The 21,392-nt window shown below is 42.0% G+C and overlaps 1 protein-coding gene across 7 annotated transcripts in view; it reads left to right on the forward strand.

Moving 5' to 3' along the window:
- The first annotated feature begins 3,594 nt into the window (after nucleotides 1-3,594).
- The window catches only part of Frmpd4 (FERM and PDZ domain containing 4), a 631,873-nt gene continuing 614,075 nt past the window's right edge, over nucleotides 3,595-21,392 (forward strand). For 2 of the 7 annotated variants that reach the window (XM_057759461.1, XM_057759458.1), the window contains exon 1: nucleotides 12,264-12,753. Coding sequence is in view for 4 of the 7 variants with exons in the window: in XM_057759458.1 (XP_057615441.1) it covers nucleotides 12,713-12,753 (41 nt within the window). In the remaining 3 variants the exon portion in view is untranslated. Of the gene's footprint in view, nucleotides 3,680-11,245; nucleotides 11,527-12,260; nucleotides 12,754-21,392 lie in introns of those variants that run through there. The other 5 variants (XM_057759464.1, XM_057759460.1, XM_057759465.1 and 2 more) reach the window with 5 other exon arrangements.

The following is a 21,392-nucleotide window of genomic DNA, read 5'->3' on the forward strand; positions in this document are numbered from 1 at the left end:
ATTTAAAACACAGATGTCCATGGTTACGTGTTCAGGAATGGTTTCAACCCAGTGTTGAATACAAGAAAACAGATGGGCCAGATTCAGAGCACAGTGGGAGGAAGCAAACCGAACTTCTAAGAGAGGTCTGGCAGTGAAGAGCAGCAGAATAAAAGGGTTTAGCTGAAGGAGATGGCAGTTGTTGCTGGCCTAGTTGGTTTTCCTATTGCTGTGATAAATAACATGAGCAAAGATAATTTGGGGGAAGAAAGGGTTTGTTTTGGCTAACTCGTCAAGGTCATAGTCCATAACTGAGGAAAGTCAGGGCAGGATAGCAAGGCAGGAACCTGAGGAGAGGAGCTGACACAGAAGCCATGGCTCACTCAATATCCTATATATATATATATATATATATATATATATATATATATATATATGTTCAGCTAACTTTCTTATACAAATTAGTACCACCTGACCAGGATGGCAACGTCCAAAGTGAGTTGGGCCCTCCCATATCTCTAGGCAATCCCTCCTCCTTCCCAGACTACTCTTGTGTCAAGTGGGCAATAAAATCTAACCAGAATGCCTAGCATCCATAGAATGTCTGGGTTCAATTTCAAGCCTTGTATAAACCGGTTGTGGTGACTCATATCTGTAATAGAAGCAAAAGGGAGGAGATGTAGGTGCATAAGCAATCCAAGGTCATCCTCATTTATATACCAAGTTTATGGCCAACCTGGGATACATGAATCCTTGTCCAAAACAAACAAACAAGACTACATAAAGAACTAAATGTTTGAATGGAAATGGTCCAGCATTTTAGGGAACAGTACAGACAAGGGAGAAAGAGAGAGTGCCTGTTGAGGGCCTTGAGCAGGCCATAGAGTCAAGAATCACACCCTGGAGGGTTGATGTGTCAACGGTTGGCAAGGAGCAGAAGGATGTCGAAGCACTTGGGCACAGAAGTATAGAAGAACCCTCGCAGTTTCTATGCTGTGCATGATTAAATGACTTTGTTGTAAAATATCATGCAGCAGTGAGTTTGCTCACTGCCTTCTACATCTTATCTATCCTCAGATCCTGTTTAGCACATTCGTCGACTATGGCTGTCATACACTACTTCCTTGTGCCATTCCTCTCTGTGCTCAATGCCACCTCTGTGTCCCACCTCAATGATTAAATCTGGCATTGAAGTTACTTTTGTGCCCCGCCCGCAATCAGTTCATCAAAGAACTGTAGTGCAGGTCAAATTAGAAATGCTTCCTTTCTGCTTTGTGTCAAAAAGTCCTCCCGTAGCTCTTCATTCCACAGCCGGACCAGGCAGCTCTTCTGGCATATATACCCTGTTGGACCTTACCTATGTCCCCTGTAAAGTCACCAAATCTCACTTCATTCATCAGCGTGCTCATCTCCTCTTTCATTATTGTTGTTATTGTTATTACTTTGAATGCTTAAATTTTTTTTAACCTTTTTGGATTATTTTATTTTATGTGTGTGAGTGTTCTATCTGTATTCATGTTTATGCTTGCTCTTGGTACTCATTGCCTTAAGAAGTCAGAGGAGAGCTTCAGATCCCCTCAAACTGGAGTTTATGAATAGTTGTGAGCCACTATGTGGGTTCTAGGAATTAAACCAGGTCTTCTTTGCAATCAACCAGTGCTCTTAATCCCTGAGACATTTCTCCAGACTTAATAATTGGTTTTGGTATGACATTTTCATATATATATATATATATATATATATATATATATATATATATATATATGTGTGTGTGTGTGTGTGTGTGTGTGTGTGTGTGTGTATGTATATGTGTATATGTATGTCTTTTTTTTGTTGCAAAAAATTGTATCTGACTTTTTTAATTTAAGAAATTTTATGTGCGTTTTGTATGCATGTTTTAGTGGGGGTGAGATCAGAGGTCAACATCAGAAGTCTTTGTCTATCGTTCTTCATCTTACTTTTTTTTTTTATTTTATTCTTTTTTACTTAAAATTTCCAACTGCTCCCAGTTTCCCATTTCCCTCCCCCTCCTCCCACATATTGCCCCCTCCCCCCGCTCCCCTCCCCCTATCCCCACTCCACTTCCCCTCCCCCTAGTCCACTCCCCCTCCCTCTCAATACTGAAGAGCAGTCCAAATTCCCTGCTCTACATGAAGACCAAGGTCCTCCCACTTCTATCTAGGTCCAGGAAGGTGAGCATCCAAACAGGCTACGCTCCCACAAAGCCAGTTCATGTATTAGGATCGAAACCTAGTGCCATTGTCCTTGGCTTCTCATCAGCCTTCATTGTCCGCCTTGTTCAGAGAGTCCAGTTTCAACCCATGCTTATTCAGTCCCAGTCCAGCTGGCCTTGGAGAGCTCCCAATAGATCAGTTCCACTGTCACAGTGGGTGGGTGCACCCCTCGTGGTCCTGATTTCCTTGCTCATGTTCTCCCTCCTTCTGCTCCTCATTTGGACCTTAAGAGCTCAGACGGTTGATCCCAATTGGGTCTCTGTCTCTCTCTCGATCCATCGCCAGATGAAAGTTCCTGTGCCATTCTCCTTGGCCTCTCGTCAGCTCTCATTGTCCACCACATTAAGAGAGTCCGGTTTTATCCCATGTTTTTTTCAGTAGCAGTCCAGCTGGCCTTGGTGAGCTCCCAATAGATCGGCCCCCCTGTCTCAGTGGTTGGGTGCACCCCTCATGGTCCTGACTTCCTTGTTCATGTTCTTTCTCCTTCTGCTCCTCATTATAACCTTGGGAGCTCAGTCCGGTGCTCCAGTGTGGGTCTCTGTCTCTATCTCCATCCATCGCTAGATGAAGATTCTATGGCAATATGCAAGATATTCATCAGTATGATTATAGGATATATATGTATGTCTTTATTCTAATTAATTGCTCCATTGCTCACCCCATATTCTCTTGTTGATCCTTTCTTTCCACAAATAGGTCTTCCTTCTGCTTTTATGTCCCATATATTACATTATCTTCTCTTTATCCCCTACCCTTAGACTTCTCCCTCATAGTCCCATTTCTATTTTCATGTTCCCCCATATACTTACCTATACATATAATTTTAAACCTAGGTTATGAATACAATAGAATAGAATAGAAAACATGATGGTATTTTTAAAATCTGGCTTATATTATTTCCATCTCTGTCCATTATCCTGAAGATGTCAAAATTTTGTTCTTTTAAAAGGTAAATAAAAATCAGTTGTGTATATACATTCAGTATGTATATAAATGTACCATATTTTGTGTATCCAGTCATCTATTTGATTAATATAATACTCTTCTTAAAATTTTATTAATTCTGATTTTATGTGTGAGTGATTGCCTGCCTGTATATTTGTGTACTATGTGTATGTAGGGCCCCAAAACACCAGAAGAGGGCAGCAGATACCCCTGGAACTGGAGTTACAGATGCTCGTGAGCTGCCATGTGAGTGCTTGAAACTGCACCCAGATTCTCTGCACAGAGTAGCAAATGCACTTAACTACAGAATCAGCTTTGTATTTCTTCCCTCCACACACATATTTTGAGATTTAAAGATTTATTTTATTTTTTATTGTTTTAGATTTATTTAATATATTTTGACTGGATATATGTATTTCATGTTTAGGCCTGGTGCCAGAGCAGGTCAGAAGAAGCGTTAGATCCTGTCTTACTTGGAGTTTCTATTGCTCTAATGAAACACAACAACCAAAATCAACCAGGTAAGGACAGGTAAGGAAGTATATTGCTATACTTCCAAGTAACAGTCTATAACTGAGGAAAGTCAGGGCAGAATTTCAAGCAGTGCAGAAACCTGGAAACAGAAGCCATGGAGGAATACTGTTTACTGGCTTGCTCCTCGTGGGTTGTGTATACTGATTTCTTTCTTCTTGCTTAGATCTTATTTATTTTATTTCATGTATATGGGTGTTTTGTCTCCATGTATGTCTGTGCACCATGTGCATGCAGTGCCCTTGGAGGCCAGAAGAGGTTTTGAGTCCCCTGGAACTGGGGATATATGCAGTTGTGAGCCATTGTGTGGGTGCTGGAAATAGAACCTGTGTCCTTTGGAGGAACATCCAGTTATGCTCTTCCAAACTATTGAACCATCTTTTCAACACCCTCAGTCTATTTTATTATAAAACTGAGGATCACATGCTCAGGATTAACAACATATGCAGTGGATTGGGCCTTTCCACATTAATCAAGAAAATGCTCACCAACTTGCCTATAAGTCAGTCTTATGGAGTCATTTTTCTAGTTGAGAGTCTCTCATCTCAAATGACTCTAGCTTGTATGAGGTTGATAGAGAACTAACTAACACATATCCATTAGTACTGGAGTTGATAGTTGTGAGCACTATATGGGTACTTGCAACTAAACATAGATCTTCTGCAAGGGTAAAAAGTGCTCTTAAGGCACTGAGCTATCGCTCCAGCATCTTCTCTAAAACTTTATTTGTAATTGTTTCAAATAATATGTATAGGTGTGGTAAGTTCTGTAGCATGAATAATAAAAACCCAGAAACAGATATTGGGGTTCAATCTGAAGATGAGAAAAACAAAGCAGTCAACCACTGGCTCTTACTTCTACCTCAGACCAAAAATGGGTGAGATCCTGACTTCACAAATCCTGACAACTCCACACTCCACACTTCACTGAGTGACTTTTCTTCTCACTTATACTCCTCTTTCCACCTCCCTACTGCTGGGATTAAAGGCATGGGGGATCCCAAGTGCTGGGATCACCTTTGTGTGAGCTCTGTTTCTCTTTTAGACCGATTCAATCTTTAATCCATTTGGACTTGAGTTTTGTGCGTGGTGATAGATATGGATCTATTTTCATTCTTCTACAGATTGATATCCAGTTTTGCCAGCACAATTTGTTGAAGTTGCTCTCTTTTTTCCATTGTATACTTTTAGCTTCTTTATCAAAAATCAGGTGTTCATAGGTTTGTGGGTTAAAGTCAGGGTCTTCTATTCGATTCCATTGGTCGACTTCTTTGTTTTTATGCCAATACCAAGCTGTTTTTAATACTGTAGCTCTGTAATAGAGTTTGAAGTCAGGGATGGTAATGCCTCCAAACAATCCTTTATTGTATAAGATTGTTTTGGCTATCCTGGGTTTTTTCTTTTTCCATATAAAGTTGATTATTGTCTTTTCCAGATCTGTGAAGAATTTTGATGGGGATTGCGTTGAATCTATAGATTGCTTTTGGTAGAATTGCCATTTTTACTATGTTGGTCCTCCCAATCCAAGAGCAAGGGAGATCCTTCCATTTTCTAGTGTCCTCTTCGATTTCTTTCTTCAATGACTTAAAGTTCTTGTTAAATAGATCTTTCACTTCCTTGGTCAGAGTTACCCCAAGATATTTTATGCTATTTGTGTCTAGTGTGAAAGGTGATGCTTCTCTGATTTCCCTCTCTGCTTCCTTATCCTTAGTGTATAGGAAGGCAACTGATTTTTTTGGAGTTGATCTTGCATCCTGCCACATTACCAAAGGTGTTTATCAGCTGTAGGAGTTTTTTGGTAGAGTTTTTGGGGTCGCTTATGTATACTATCATAAATCTTTGCAACACAGGGTGGCCTTGAACTAATGGAGAGCCACCCATCTCTGTCTCTAGAGTCTTGGGATTAAAGGTGTGTACCACCACTCCCTGGCCTGTATGGCTGACTAGTATGGCTGCTTTGCCCTCTTATCTTCAGGCAAGCTTTATTTATTAAAAACAAATAATATAGCACTATAATGTGCATGTGAGTGCTGGTGCCACAGGAGGTTAGATGTGTCAGATCTCCACAGAACTATAGTTACAAGTACTGTCAGCTGCCTGACGTGGGAGATGGGAATCAGTCCTCTGAAAAAGCAATGCATACTTGTAACCAATGAAACCTCTCTCCAGCCCTCTATCTATCTCTATCTATCTATCTATCTATCTATCTATCTATCTATCTATCTATATCTATCTATCTATCTATCTGGAGAAATGATTGATTCTGGCCACAGTTCAAGAGTATAATCCATCATAGTAGAGATGTCAAGGATGCAGTAGCTTGAAGCAGATGTTCACATCTCATCTACAATGAGGGAGTAGAGAACAATGAATGCCTAGGCTCCAATCATTTTCTCCATTTTTTCATTAATTGTTTTCTTTATTTATAGTATGTTCTTGTCTCACATAATATATTCAGATATTCCCCCTCCTTCTATACCTCCAAGTTCCTTCCCACTTCTCCTCCCATCCAGATTCACCCTCTTTCTGTCTCTCATTAGAAAAGGTTTCTAAAAGATAACATTAAATTATGTTTGTTTGTTTTTTTGTTTCTCTTTCTATATTGCTCCAGATGTTCTGGAACTTACTATGTAGAGCAAGCTTCCCTTGAACTCACAGAAATCCACCAGTCTCTGTCTCCAGAGTGCCAGATTAAAGATGGTCTTTGCTATTACGTGGTCTTTTTAAAATTTTAAATCACGGTACTCGTTTTAGATTTAAAAAAATATGTTTATGGGTATTTTGCCGGCATCCTTGTCTGTGTACCATGTGTGTTCAGTGACTATAAAGGTCAGAAAAGGGTGTTGGATCTCCTGGGTCTGCAGTTTATAGACAGTTGTGACTTGACATGTGGGTTCTGGCAATTGAGCCTGGGTTCTCTGGAAGAGCGGCCAGTGTTCTTAATTGCTGAGCCGTCTCTCCATTCCTCAAACACAGTAGTCTGAAGACAAACATACTGACAGCCTTCTGAGTTCTCAAGTATACCACAGCTGTTCTTGCCTCAGGGCCTTTGTACTTTTTCTGTCCTTGTTCCTTCTATGTGGTGTGCTCCCTTCATCTTGAACCTTGAGTTAGAATGGATTCCTGTTCATCCTGTCTCTGGTTCAATGTCACCTCCTTAAAGAAGTTCTCTCTAACTACTATATCTTAAATACCTGCCTGCTCACTCTCTTCTAATAAAAGTTACTTTAATTCTTTGTACATCATCATTGTCTATTATCTCACTTTAAGTCATTTCTTATTTCTTTTTTCTTCTCCTCCTCTTCTTCCTCCTCTTCTTCTTATTGCCTATTTTCTCTGCATCTTAGTTACTTTTCTATTGCTGTGATGAGCCATCATAACCAAGGCAACTTTGAGGATAAAACCTTCATTTGGGGGTGGTTTACAGTTTCAGAGGATGAGCCATCATGGTGGAGGAAAGTGGCAGCAGGCAGGCAGACATGGCAATGGAGACTAAGCTGAGACCTTTCATCTCAATCAGCAAGTTGGAGGCAGGGAGAATGAGACTGGGCTTTGTTTGAAATCTTGAAACCTTAAAGTCAGTGACATACCTTCTCCAGCAAGACCACATCGAATTCTTCCCAAAACAGTACCACCAGCTAGAGACCAAGCATCCAAATCCAGCTATGGGAGTCATTTTCATTCTCATTCAAACCGCCACAAGCCACACCCTATATGAGCTGACTATGCGAGTAGAATATTCTATCATTGTCTAGAACAATCTGTGAAGAATGAGAGAATTTCCACAAATTGGTGGATAGTTTGTGTTTATTTACTCACTGCTGTCATAAGGAGAAAACCCCTCAACCTCTCCCTATGTAGAATACCTAGCCCCATAGTGGACTCCCAGACATTAGATAGGGAAGAAATTCCTTTCTTCTGAACATAAAATATAAAATGATATACATACAATATTCTGTTTGTGTGTATGCCTGCAGGCCAGAAGAGGGCACCAGACCCCATTACAGATGGTTGTGAGCCACCATGTGGTTACTGGGAATTGAGCTCGGGACGTTTGGGAGAGCAGGCAATGTTCCTAACCTCTGAGCCAGCTCTCCAGCCACTGTGACAGTGGAACTGATTTATTGGGAGCCCACCAAGGCCAGCTGGTCTGGGACTGAATAAGCATGGGTTGAAACTGGACTCTCTGAGCATGGCGGACAATGAAGGCTGATGAGAAGCCAAGGACAATGGCACTAGGTTTTGATCCTAATACATGAACTGGCTTTGTGGGAGCTTAGCTTGTTTAGACGCTCACCTTCCTGGACATACATAGAAGACCTTCGTCTTCCCGCAGGGCAGGGAATTTGGACTGCTCTTCAGTATCGAGAGGGAGGGGGAATGGTGTGGGGGGTGGAGAAGAGGAGTGGGGATAGGGGGAAGGGAGTGGGGGGAGGGGGCAATATTTGGGAGGAGGGGAGGGAAATGGGAAACGGGGAGCAGGTGGAAATTTTAATTAAAAAAGAATAAAAATAAAAAAATATAAAATGATCCAGGGCCTCGGTGACTGGCCTCACCACTGTGCATTGTAATTTTAGGCAATGACATCCATCTTTGGTCAATTGCTGCACACCTGGTCCACTTTACAGTGGAAGAAACTTTTCTTAACGGTACTGTCCAGGGTCAATATACTTGTTGAAATCCTTCTGGAGTTATCAGCCATGTACCTCAATTCCCATTAAGCCTAATTTTAAGTCATTTTAGTGAGGTAGGATTGTATTATTATTTAGATTTTAGACATGGGGAAACTGAGTCTCAGACGATTTAAAGAACTTACACTGAATCTGATCACTGAATTGCTTATGTATTCGGCAGAGTTTGACAGTACATCTGTTTGTCAGAATGTCTGTTGATTGTAAGTAAAGCAAATTAAGCAGTTATTTTCACAAGGCAGAGAAATAGTTTCTGATGTGTAACTCTGCAAGGTCTAGAAGGACCTTTGAGATTATTCAGGCTGGAGCTGAATCTTCAGAAAATCACAGAGGTTCTCAAGATTCAACTCTGGGGCTTTTTGTTTGCTTTAGGCAGATCTGTTTCATGCTAGACAAAGAAATCTCTCCCGGATTCTCTGCTGCACACATCTGGCACAGAGAGAGGAATGGGACTGAGAAACCAGCCACTCAGATCTTATCCTGGCTGCCAGGCTGGCTCAGAGGTATAAACTGGCTGTGTTAGCACGTTTCAGGGGAGTTAAGAAACAAAGGTGTGAGGAGGGAGCCCCCTTTGCTTTAGAAAATGCTATCAACCCATTAGAAAGCATATCAGACAATTACTCTATTGGAGAAGAATAAAGGCCTGGAAGAGCCAGTCATTTCCCCTGGTACTGTTTTGCTGTGGAGAGGAGGCATCTGTACCATTCATAATTGTAGTGCAGAAATTGGCACAGCAAGAAACCCCAATGCCAGCTGTTCCAGGTAGACCAGATGTCTTGAGGGGAGGCTTTCTCTAGAAGTACATGAAATGCCTATTTCCTGTCACATTCACTGATGAATAAACAGATATATGATATCTGGAATAGATTTTTTTAGTTCAAAACTGGGGAGTTGAACCCAGGGACTTGTACATGCCATGTAGGTGCTCTACCCCTAAGCTATACCCCTAAACCACACATTATTTCTTCCTTAATTGGATTCTCTCTCTCTTTTTTTTAAAAAAAAAGCTTTTCCATAGGTTCTGTTATCACAAGCAACAACTGTTGTCTTTTGAAACAGGACCTCATGTATTCCAAGCTGAACCCAAACTCTCCATGTAGTTGAGGATGAATTTGAATCCCAAATTCTCTTGCCTCCACCTTCTAAATGCATTCTGGAGTTCTAGTCATGCACCACTATGCCTGTTTTTTTTCTGTGCTGCCAATGGAAGACGGGGCCTTTTGCATGCTCGGCAAGTACTCTACCAACTGAGCTATGTCCTCAGCCCAGGGAATACCTTTCCAAGCATATTCTCCAAAGGGATTGCTTGATTTTCCCCTTCTCCCATCCCAGAGTTGGTCTGCTGCCAATACATGTTAAGCTGATCCTCTGCTACCAGATGTTAGGACACAGATGAGGGAAGATGCCGGTCTCCACTTTATTGGGGGGAAGTGTTAGAAGGGATGAAAGAGGAAAACTGGAGAAGATGAGAGGGCCTTCACCAGTATCATTAGTAATCCAAAAGAGGACAGAATGTGTAAGGGGAAGGACAGTGGCTTAGAGACATATAAACATCAGCCGTGATGTCACAGAGGCAACAGTACTTGCCTGGGATGTTTGACATTGGCTGTGAATTTTTAAAAAGCATGTAGTTTATTCGGCATTATTTATTAAGGTCATTCTATATCTAGGTAACTGTTCTAGGCATTAGGATCTAGCAGGGAAAACCAAAACTCAAACGAAGCCAAAGAGAGATCTCTGCCCTTGTGCAGCATTCCTGACAGAGGAAGATTCAGAAAGCACCGATGAGAAAAAGGAATTATATAATATACCAGCAGGTGAGAAGTGCAACCGCAACAGGAAAAACAAAGCATCAAACAATGCCAAGCTGATGGGTACTGTCCAGAGTATGGGGGTCTTGCATTTCTACAGGTTTCTGTGGAAGGAGTATTCATGAGCAGAGCTGACAGCGTGAGCAGCCAAACATACAGCTATCTGATGGAAGAATATCCCAGGCTCAGGGAACAACCACTGCAAAAGAGAGTAACTTATGATGGAAGCCTAAGGTTGAGATGTAAGTTTGGGGAATAGCAAGGACACTAGTAATTCTAGAACCAGGTGAGGGGGTGGGAGAGACAAGGAGGGAGGGAGAGCTCTGAAGAGAAGTTCTGAAATATTGTGGATTCCCAGCATTTAGGGATTTGTTGATTTTTGTTGGACAGAAACTTTCTCTTAAAGAAGAATAGAGAGAACTCTTGAGCAGCTTCGTTCAGATATGGAACCTTTTCAGAACCATGGTGTTTTATGTGATTTTTTTGTGTTTTTTCTTTGTGTGTATGTGTGTGTGTGTGTTTCTAATCTGTGTTTGCGAATAGACTGGCATAAAAAAGGAATTCTCTGTTTTTAGCATGTTGCCTTTTATGACAAGTTGCTACGAGACTCAAATGCACCCACACCTTAAAAATTATAAAGCATACTCAAACTATAATTATTTTTTGCAAACAATAGGGTGTTCAAATGCCAATGTCTTCCTTGCATCCTGATCTCCAGAAGTTACAAATAAACTAGGCTACCCATAAGATGCTAAAGGAAAATTGCCCTGCCTATTCGAAAGAAAATCTGTAATTTATGTCTGAGTTTTATTTCATCTAGATTGTGCAGATTGCTACTGATTTTATGTTTAATTTGGAGAGAAATGCCTTAAAAATAACGTGGAAGTACTGGGTCTGAATACTGAAGACTTTAAATATAACAGCAGAAGCAGAAGTCTGGGAAGTTTAAACCTATTTCCTCTTCCTTAATCCCTTGGAGAGAGAGAGGCGCACTGGCTAGCTGGAGCCTCCAAGCCAGAGCCTCCAATCTTTCACAGGAGGCATTGGCTCTTTGCGGCGGCCCTGTCGCCAGGTGAAAGCTGTTTGCGGGTGGGAGTACGCACCCTAGTGAGGCCAGCTGACCTTCACAGACTCTGGGGAGAAACTGTGAAAGGTCTGGGAGACTTCAGACTCCAAGAGAAAGAAGAAAAAAGGGGGAGCCCTGAAAGAAGCCTGAGCCTCCAAGAAAGATAGCAGTGAGTTACGGAACAGGCGTGATTATCCAAGGTAATTATGTAAAAGAGAAGCAAGCCTAGGAGTTCTAAATGGCTGCAACTTGGAGTTTACTCTGTCTAAGGTGAGTGTTCAGTGTTCGTGTTCCTGTTTCTTTGCCAGGGTTTCTCTCCCCCGTCGCCTTTTCTGGCTTTTGCCCACCCTCAATTTGAAAAGGCAGCTTGCTCCGCCCGCCAGACCCCACTGGCAACCTTTCTCTTCCCTGTCATCCTCACCCCCTCCTAATTAGCCCTGTACCCCGCCCCCACCCAGCTCCTGGGACCCTGAGTTTTCTTCTCCTCTAGTAAGGAGCAGCTGTGTTTATCCCCGCACCCCGCAAATGCATCCTGTGCTTATTTCACCGACGCTGCCGCGGTGCTGCTGTCCAAAGAACACACCTTTCCAGCCAGCCCAGCAGCCACGTCTCGCTCCAGTGGTTCAGGGAAAGCAGAGGAAACTCTTGAGCTCTCCAAATCGAACCCACTCCACTGGGCATCTTCCTTCCCTTCCCTTTGACAAACGATCCCATCTCAATAATGCTCGTTCCTTTCCGATCCCTAGTTCTGTTTACGGAAGCCTAGGGCCGCCTGGGGTTGCATTGCTCTCCCTACGGTTTTTGGAGATTGGAGGTGGTGTTTTACAGTCCTGCAGCACACTAAGGACTGTTGGAGCAGATCTGAAAGATCTGGAGGCTCCGGAACGGGTGACAGGGGAGTGCCCCCTCCCCCTGGTCTAGTGGGGGTAGGGAAAAGAGAAAGGGACTAGGCTTGGGGAAGGAGGCAGGGAGGCAGCTGCAGTACTGAGAGGGGTGCGTGCGCCTGTGCCAAGCTTGCCCGCCGCCTCCTGGTTCAGTCTGCGATCTTCGGCGCGTGGGACACAGGGAAGCAGGAGCGGAGCCCCGCGCCCTGGCCTCTGGTCCTCTGGGCGCCTGGCGGTCCTCGGGGCCAGAGCTCTTGGGGCGGGGCGCAGGACCCAGGCCGTGCTCTCCGCCCCCGCTGCTTGCGCCCAGCCTGGCTCCCTCTCCATTGAGTTTTCCCGAAGCGGGCGCCCATCAATGGTCCTGCTTGGGGATGCACACGCAGCTCACGGCCGGAGGGGGGTAGCAGCCGCCGCCTCCAGGTACTGGCCCTCCTGGGTCTCCGCCACCACCCGCTGCCGCCGCTCAAGCCCCAGGCGCACTGAGTTCCTGACCATGGGGCTGCTGAGGCTGCCTTTGCTGGCGTGAGAAGGGGCAACAGAGCTCCCAGGCTCTGGGGTCCCCAGCTGTCTGCATGGATGTCTTCAGCTTTGTGAAGATTGCAAAGCCCTCCAGGTAGGGACCGCGCGGGTTTTCTTTGCACCTAGGGCCGCCGCGGAAACTTGGTGCTTTATTTTTCTGGGGTCTGGAAAGAGCAAAAGCTTAAAAGAGCAGCCGGGTTTAAGGTAGAACCAAAACCAGAGGAACGGAGGTTGCTGCTTTCAACTTATTTCTTCCTTTCTGATGGGGTTTTATAGCCACAAGCATAGAGAACACACACACACAAACACACACACACACACACACACACACACACACACACGATATTCAGGGCAGCTTGTTTTCCCTTAGGAAAAACCCCAGTGGTGCTTAGGGGTCACAGTATACGTTAAGGGCCAAGAGAAGATGGTTGTAATTGATTTTGCTAAGAAAACCCAAAAGTACTTGGGTACTTGCTTTCCAAGTAGCAAGCACCCAAAGTGTCCCCCCATTTTCCACCTCTAAATTAGACCTCTATGCTCTGGAAAAGTCAGTTTGAAGGTTGACCCGGATGTCTCCAGCAGCGACCCAGATGGCAAAGTCATGGAGGTAGAAGAGAAGAATTCGGCCATTCTTTAAGTAACGGTGGAATCTAAAGCCTTGAAGATTTAGAAATGGGCTTATAAGTAGCTGTTAGTATTGAAGACAAATCATCGAATCAGGCTGATTTTTCCAGCAGTGCTGGTGGGAGAGTAGTAACACTGCCACGTTGGGGCCACCGAAGTAGCATCTGGTCTGAATATTCTTCTACCTCCTGCCCTGCTTTTTTCCAAAGCCTTCCTTGAAACCAACAAGTCGTGTGTCTTGTGCTTGGGGCAATAATTGGGAGAGCTGGGTAGGAAAGGTGTTGGAAAATCATGCCTTCTCACTTCCTTGCAAGTCTGTGGCAGAGGTATCCCTCTGTCCTGGAGATCTGAGGGAGTAGACCCTAGCACACAGGGACTTTTAAATTTCAGTACATAGAGTAGCAAGCATCCTATGTTTTCCTTTATTTTTTTTTAGATAAGAGTAAAATGTATTGATTGTGTAAAGCAAGGATGAACAATCTCAAAATCCTATGGCAGAAAGATGTATTGATTTGGATTTGTCCAGTTCTACTTGAGGCACTCATAGCCCACTGGTTTATATATTTCAAAAAAAAATCACAGTTCTTTGTTTTCCCTGCCCATCCCCATATGCCCTCAACCATATGGGTCAGTCTTCATGTCAGGCATTAATTTCTAAAGGGAAAGGATCCCCATGCAACTTACTCTGGGTAGACTGGAGATACTGGGATGCTAGAGAAATACGTGTCTTAGAGACACCCATGAGAGTTCCCTGTACATTAGAAGACAGATGTGTGAAGTTTCCAATGACTGTAATGTGACAAATTATTTGGCTTCATGCTGATGTTTGAGAGAATCATGACTCCATACCACTGTCCTATTAATTTCCTGCATACTTCTGTCTATGTCTGGATAATAGACAACTATCAAATAAATATCATGTTCAGGAAAGAGCTAAGGGTCAACTCTGGGATGATGTGGTGCCTAGCCTCTGTATGATAGATGGAAATGAGTCTTGAGGACAGAAAAGTTCAGTTGAGAACATAAGTGGACTAAATAACAGAATTTTGGGTGGACTCGTGTGAAAACCAGCAGGATTCACAAAGCACCCAGATACTCCATTGTAGTCCTTAAACTTTGGATCCCTGGGGAAATTGGTAATATATGTCAATGAAAAGATGAATTGTATCTATTTTTGTTAGATTCTAGTATACCTTTGTGGTTTCCACAAGTCACACAAGTCAGAGGTTTTATAAAAATCCAGGCCAGGCTGTGTGTGTGTGTGTGTGTGTGTGTGTGTATGGGGGCAGAGATTAGAATCTATTTTTAAAGAAGAGTTTAGAATTTAGTAAATGAGTATGAATTTTACTTTCTGTCCTTATGTCATCCATTGGAATGTTTGTTCTAAAGGGAGAAAGTGCTTATGTTCCAAATCAATGTGCCCGCTGAGAAACCTTACAGCCTCCTAGAGTGCCTCTTTTGCTCAGTTTGAGCTCCAGGATGGCCCTCAAGCTGGAACAGTGATGGCTTTAGGAGGTCTTCAGCTGTTTGTTTCTGCCCTTGAAAGAAGAGGTGTGTGTGTGTGTGTGTGTGTGTGTGTGTGTGCTTTGAACACTGTTAGAAAAATCAGGTATAAACGTGCTTACATGGCAGGATTTCCCTGATTTCAGGGTGAATAATCTTCCTAAAGGATTTAACTTTGATCAGCGTGGTGACTTGAATGCTTCAATTCTCCCGGCTTTACAGACAAATACACGCAGTTGCCCTAGGTTTGGTTCTTAGCCTTGTCTTTGGTTCTTAGGAACTTCTGTTTTTAAAATGTTGATTCCGAAAACAGCTGTTGTAACTGCTATGTACCAAGTGTCCAATCTGTGAGTAAAGATGGTGATCATTAAAGTGCATTCCAAGAGAATATTAATCTATGCTGAAATCAATAAGCCAAGTGCTTTGAATTTCTGAGAAGCCTACATTTAACTATTTATCTGCTGACTTGGTGTCTTTTTAATCACATGAAAAGTCAGAGTTCTAATTGCCCCTCAAGAACTCAGTACCATCTTATCATTGCCACTTAAATACTGCCAAGCTAGATTAGCTTGCAAGTGGTGGTGACCCTTTAAGCCATCTGTGTGAGTTAGGGCCCTTGATTGCGTTCATTGTGTGTGGCACCCTGTGTCATGGTTCTGTCCGAAGATGTTTTTCGTGTTCTAATTTTCTGGTTATTAAACATCTTGATAGTTTATATGCAGTTTTAACGTTACTGTTTCCTTGGTAACAGTTATATATCATTTTTTTTCATTCTTGTAGATGAGAGCATTACAGATGATTGCTTTATAACCCAGGAATAGTATAAAAATAGGCATACATTTTTATTGTTACTGCTCTTAGTGTTGACTGTTTCATTTGTAAAGCAGATGCACTGTCGCAAATGTTTATAGAAGAACACAGTTCAGTAGAAAAACATACGATTATGCTGCCTTTGCCTGAGGGAGGTGAGTTGAAACCCCGAAATCATAGGGGTTTTATTAAACTGAGCAATACGTTCAGAAATTGAGTGGCAAACTTTATTTCAATTTGTTGGTGAGGTCCCAAGTATTGTTGCAAAGATTCTCCATTAGGGCAGTAAGAAAATTCATAAAAAGCTGTATTTTACATTTTCAAATTGTTTCATGGATTATTTTGCTTTACCATTATTATTATTTTTGTATATAGCAGTGACTAAAATGTGTGAAAGTGTTAGTGTTGTTGCAAGTACCTTAACTTTTGAAGAAGAATGAAATATTTTCATTTATAATTTTCCTAGATTTTGATAGAAAAACCTACTTTAGATACAATGAAATTGTAAATGTAAAGGTTTTTCCTTTACATTATCCAGAATTAATCACTTCCCGGGAAAGAGGGAAGTTAAAGAAGGAGACAAAAGAGTATAGCCTTCTAGGCCTCTCTATTCCCCTCCCCCCCCCAGTGATTTTGGCAATGACATTGGTAATAGGGAGCTCTAGAGACTAACAGTGAAAGACCCCAAAGACTCTGGATTTGAATTTTATTAAAGATGCTACTTGCTCATCTTCTGAGTCCTTTCTGGTTCTGCTGACTTCTATGGCTGTCAGGAGGCGAAATGATGAAGAGTTTCATAACAGAACTAGATTCCTGTTTTAGGAATATTTAACTTTAGTTTCCCAGGGGCTGCTAGTCAGTCAGCTTTAGGGAGAAAGCACCTAGCTCATGCTCCCTGCCATTTCAGTCCTCCCTCTCTCCTTCCCTCTTCCTCTCCCTCTCTCTCTCCCTCCCTCTCTCCTTCCATCCCTTTCTCCCTCTCTCCCTCCCTCTCTCCTTCCATCCCTTTCTCCCTCTCTCCCTCCCTCCCTCCATCCCTCCCATCCTTCCTCCCCCCCTTTCCCTCTATCCTTCTTCCCCTCCCTCCCTCTCCCCTCTTTTATAGAGACTGTAGTGCTGGTGAAAGTTGTGATTTAAAGGCATGTCTTGAAAATACTTGTTTTTTGCTTATAGCTCTTGCAGCTAGTTAGTTGTTCTCTCCTCTTTACACAGACACACAGAGACATAGAGATAACACACACACATACACACACATATACACATGTGCGCACATACACATGCCTACACACACAGTGTGACATAGTAGTTTAGCATTATTGGTGGATAAGCAGTGGATCTCTATGCTGTTTTTGCTTTTCCTTTCTTTTTCTTTTCCTACTGTGCTGGGGATGGAATGTAAGATTTTGCATGCTCCTACTGAGTAATCGTCCTAGCCTCTAGAAATGTATAATATTTAAGGAACCATCTTGAAAACACTGATTTCTGCTCTTAACATACTAGAAAAAAATTGAGGCTTTAAAAAAGATTGTTGAAACATGCATATAGTTCTGAAGCTCACCACTCTCATATATCATCAAGTGCTTTTATGTTACTTGGTTTTGTTTTTTTATAACAGTTTCTCACTGTGTAGCTCTGGTTGACCTGGAACTCTCTATGTAGAACAGGCTAGTCTAGAACTCAGAGAACCACCTTTGCCTCCCCAGTGCTGGGATGAAAGACATTCACCACATTCTCTGCCACTTTCTTTGTTTTTATTGAGAGAGTGCATCTAGTTGAATCTGTCCTCCAACTCACTATGTAGCTGAGGATGACATTAGAATTTCTGATACTCTTGCCTCCTCTTCCCAATGCTGGGATTATAGGGATAAAATACCATACCTAATTTATGTAATACTGGGGACATAACTAAGCATTTCATGCAAGTTCTTAAAGTAGACTACCAACTGAGCTCAATATCCAACCCCATGAAAAGATCTGGAACCTCATCATATCAAGAGAGAATTATGAGGAGGTTAAACCTCCTCATAAGCCAGCAAACTGTAATTTAAATGCCAAATCCAGCTTGCTATTATGGGACAGTCTGTGCACTAAGAATGAATTTGTTATTTTTAAATGGTTTAACAAAACAAAAGAAAAAATACAAAATTAAAATTCTGGTATTCATAAATAAAGTTTTATTGGAACACAGCCATGCCCATTCATTTTATAGTGTCTATAACTGAATTTTCTGTACAATAAAGTTGAAAACATGCCATAGAAAAGCTGTTTCCCAAAGTCTAAAACATTTATAGTCTCTTATAGAAAAGTTTACTTTTTTCTTCCTTCTGTTCCTAGCTTCCTTCCTCCTTCCTTCCTTCTTTTCTTTTTAAAAATTTGTCTTTTTTTTTTTGAGAAATTAATACAATGAATTTTAACTATCTGTATCCTTTCACCCAACTCCTCCTGGTATTCCTCTCTGGATGTGTGGTCTCCTCCTGGAGCATCCTTGACAACACTCTTAACAAATGACAACGCTCCTAAAGAAAACGGACTCTTCCATTGTCAGCAGCTAAGGATAGCTCATAGCTCCTAGGGTAGGGTATCCACCTATTATCTCCATGCTGAAATTTGGTCTGGCTTGAGGTTGTATTGTGGTTGTGTATGCTGTCACAATTGATATGTGTCATATGTAAAGCTGCCCTGTTGTGGCTAGAGAAGAGTGTTTTCTTGTAGTCATCTACCACTTCTGACTCTCACAGTTATCTCTTCCCTCTTCCACAATGATCTCTGAACTGTCAGGAAAGGGGTTGTGGCATAGATGTTTGTAGAAGGAGCGACAGGCTGTGTTCCTGCCGCCCGGCTCCAGGCCACCTGGCTAGCTTATGCCCCAAAATAATAACACAGAAACTGTATTCATTTAAACACTGCCTGGCCCATTAGCTCTAGCCTCTTCTTGGCTAATTCTCATATCTTGATTAACACATTTCTAATAATGTGTGTACCGGGAAAGATTCAGCATGTCTGACCTGGTGGATGGCTCCATTGTGTCTGACCCAGAGAGGAGAGGCTTGGTAATTGCCTCACTTCCTCCCAGCATTCTGTTCTGTTTACTCTGCCTACCTAATTTTCTGTCCTATCAAAGGGCCAAGGCAGTTTCTTTATTAACCAATGAAATCAACTCAAAACAGAAGACCCTCCCACATCAGATGTTACATTTAGGACTGAGCAATCTGCAGGCTGTCTCTGCTCTTTGTTCACTTGTGGGATTTGTATTTATCATCATCTGTGGCAAACAGAAAAGTCTCTGATGAGGTCTGAGTGATGCATCAATCTGTGGGTATAGTGATTCATCATTAAGAGTCAGTTTAATACTATGTCCATTAAGCAGAAAAATACCAGTTGGTTCTATCGTAGGGTGTGTGACTTGCCTGGCCACAGGAAGAGTCTTAAATAACTCAAGCTGACATTAGACTCCCAATTCTACCTTCAAAGTGCTGGAATTACAGGGGTTCACAATTATACCCAGCAGTAGTAGCATTTCCTGTTTTTCTTTCTTTGTTACTGTCCGGACATAGGTAAACACATGTGCTCCCATGCCAGATAAATATTAAGTACTCAAATTCACTGACATATATTCACAACTAAACCAAACTTTATTTTTATTGAAACTTAAGATATTCGATATTTCAACTGTTTAAACCTGGCCCTCATCATACTTCTCCCACAGGTTGTACTTGGGAACATTAATAACGCAGATTCCTTGGTCACTCAATTGGCCTGTTTTCTTTGGCCTGGTGAATTCCTCTACATAGTGTTACTGGCTTTTCAGAGGCTTTTAGACATATAATTCAACTTGGGTGAAAAATTAGTGTCAATAATACTGGGACAACTTTCTCTAGCAAGTGCCAGTGAGCTGGTGATGGAGAGAACAGGAGAATGCTAGGATTTCCTTACAGGACACTTGAGCCATCGGATGCTAATGACAACTGACCTTCATTAATCTGTTTCCAAAGGAAATACTAGATAAGTAGATTGTTTTGTATGCAGAGGAATCCAGGTAACTTCGAAGAATCTCCAATGAGCTGAACTTCACTTTTGAAGAATTTCACATACACACAGAGCCATGGAATGGAAACCATTTTTCTACCACGTCGTGCAATGCAGTTCACTTCTTTAGTAATTAGGGTCATTATGAACCTAGGCTCTGGGAAGTATCTGGAAGAAATCTAAGCCTTGGTTTTAGATAATGAAGTTCACATTCCTAATTTTTCCCTAGCATGGAGAAAAGAAAAATTTCCTGATTGAACGGTCACATTTTCATGTAGGGCTTACAAATTTGACATGTGACAAATACCCTCTACTAAATACAAAGTGAATGAAGTTGTGTACAATCCATTCTAATTCAAGTTGCCAATCAGTGGGCATATATATTTAGCTGAACAATGACCACAATTGGCAAGTAAGCAAGTGCAAATATTGAAGTGTTAAAAATAAATGGCCGGAGGCACGGAGAGATAGCTCAATAGTTAAGAATAGTGTCTGGGAGCAATTCCCATCACCCACGTGTTAGACTCACAGGGATCTAACACCCTCTTCTGGCCTCTGGAGGTACCAGGCATACATATGGTAGATGTACATTCAGTTAAAATACTTGTACATATAAAAGTAAAGAAGTAAATAAATCTTTAAAATAAAGTCAAACAAATGACTTAGGTCTCAGAGAGCAAACTGTAATTTCAATTTTGACACATGATGCATATTTTTTTTCTCAGTATGATTGACAACTACAGTGTCATAAACTTGAGTCTGGAAGAAACCTGAGCTTTGCTGCTGTCATCTCCATGACAAAAGTTATAATTTAATTAAAACTATTCTGTTGTCGGAAACAAAAGGTTTGAAGAAGGAAATTAATTTCCCTATAATGTCCATTACTGCAGGGTTGTGTTTTTTATTTGTTTTTTTTATATGTCCTTAAGTTTTATGACATCTGCTTAATAGAAAATAAGACATGATTATCGAACAGATATGCTCAAAATTAGTGTGGAAATTTGTCCAGTGAATGTTAAGACTGCACACAGCAGTGCTGGTGCAGTTGTTGACTTCATGTGAACTCACAGCCAAGTCGATTGAGAGTGTCTATGTCTATTCTACCCTGGGTCAAGGGCTCCTTGAGTTGAATGCTTTTCTGTTATGCAATGCATGGTCCACTCTACCACTCTTGACCCTGGTACAGGAGGCATTAGTAGGGAATGGCTTCTGGGGTTACTTTGTCCCAAGCCAGTCACATGTAGAAATGAATTGTGCCTCAGGGCAATGCCACAGGGCCCAAGTTGACCAACAAGAGACCACTTAATTTGTTTACCATGGCTTTTTTTGTACTGACTGTGTTTTGACCATCTGTTTTTAGAAACAGAGTTTCACTGAATCACAGCATGACTCCCTCTGGCTGTTGATATCTATGGCCAGTGGACAGTTTGCGGGGGGGGGTGTCCCACAGTCAGGTAGAGACCATTGGGTCTTTTAAGGCCCAAGATATTGATGAGATTTACCTGCCCTTTCCACAAGTATGATATTTGTCCTTCCTTGATCTTTCTCTACCCAGTGTGTCATTTCTCCTGAGAGCTAGAGCCATATACTTGGTGTCACCTGCTTGTCTTGGGAGAAGGAATGTCAGCACATTCCCTGGCTTAGCCTTGCCAGCCCCTCCCTACTGGGCATTGACTTTTAACGCTATCCAAGTGGTCCTTTCGGAGCATGCACTACTCATACAACCATTGAGGGAATCTGGAAGACACAAGATTTCTAATCCTCAATATA

This window comes from Chionomys nivalis, chromosome X (assembly GCF_950005125.1).
Source record: "Chionomys nivalis chromosome X, mChiNiv1.1, whole genome shotgun sequence".
Lineage (NCBI taxonomy): Eukaryota > Metazoa > Chordata > Mammalia > Rodentia > Cricetidae > Chionomys > Chionomys nivalis.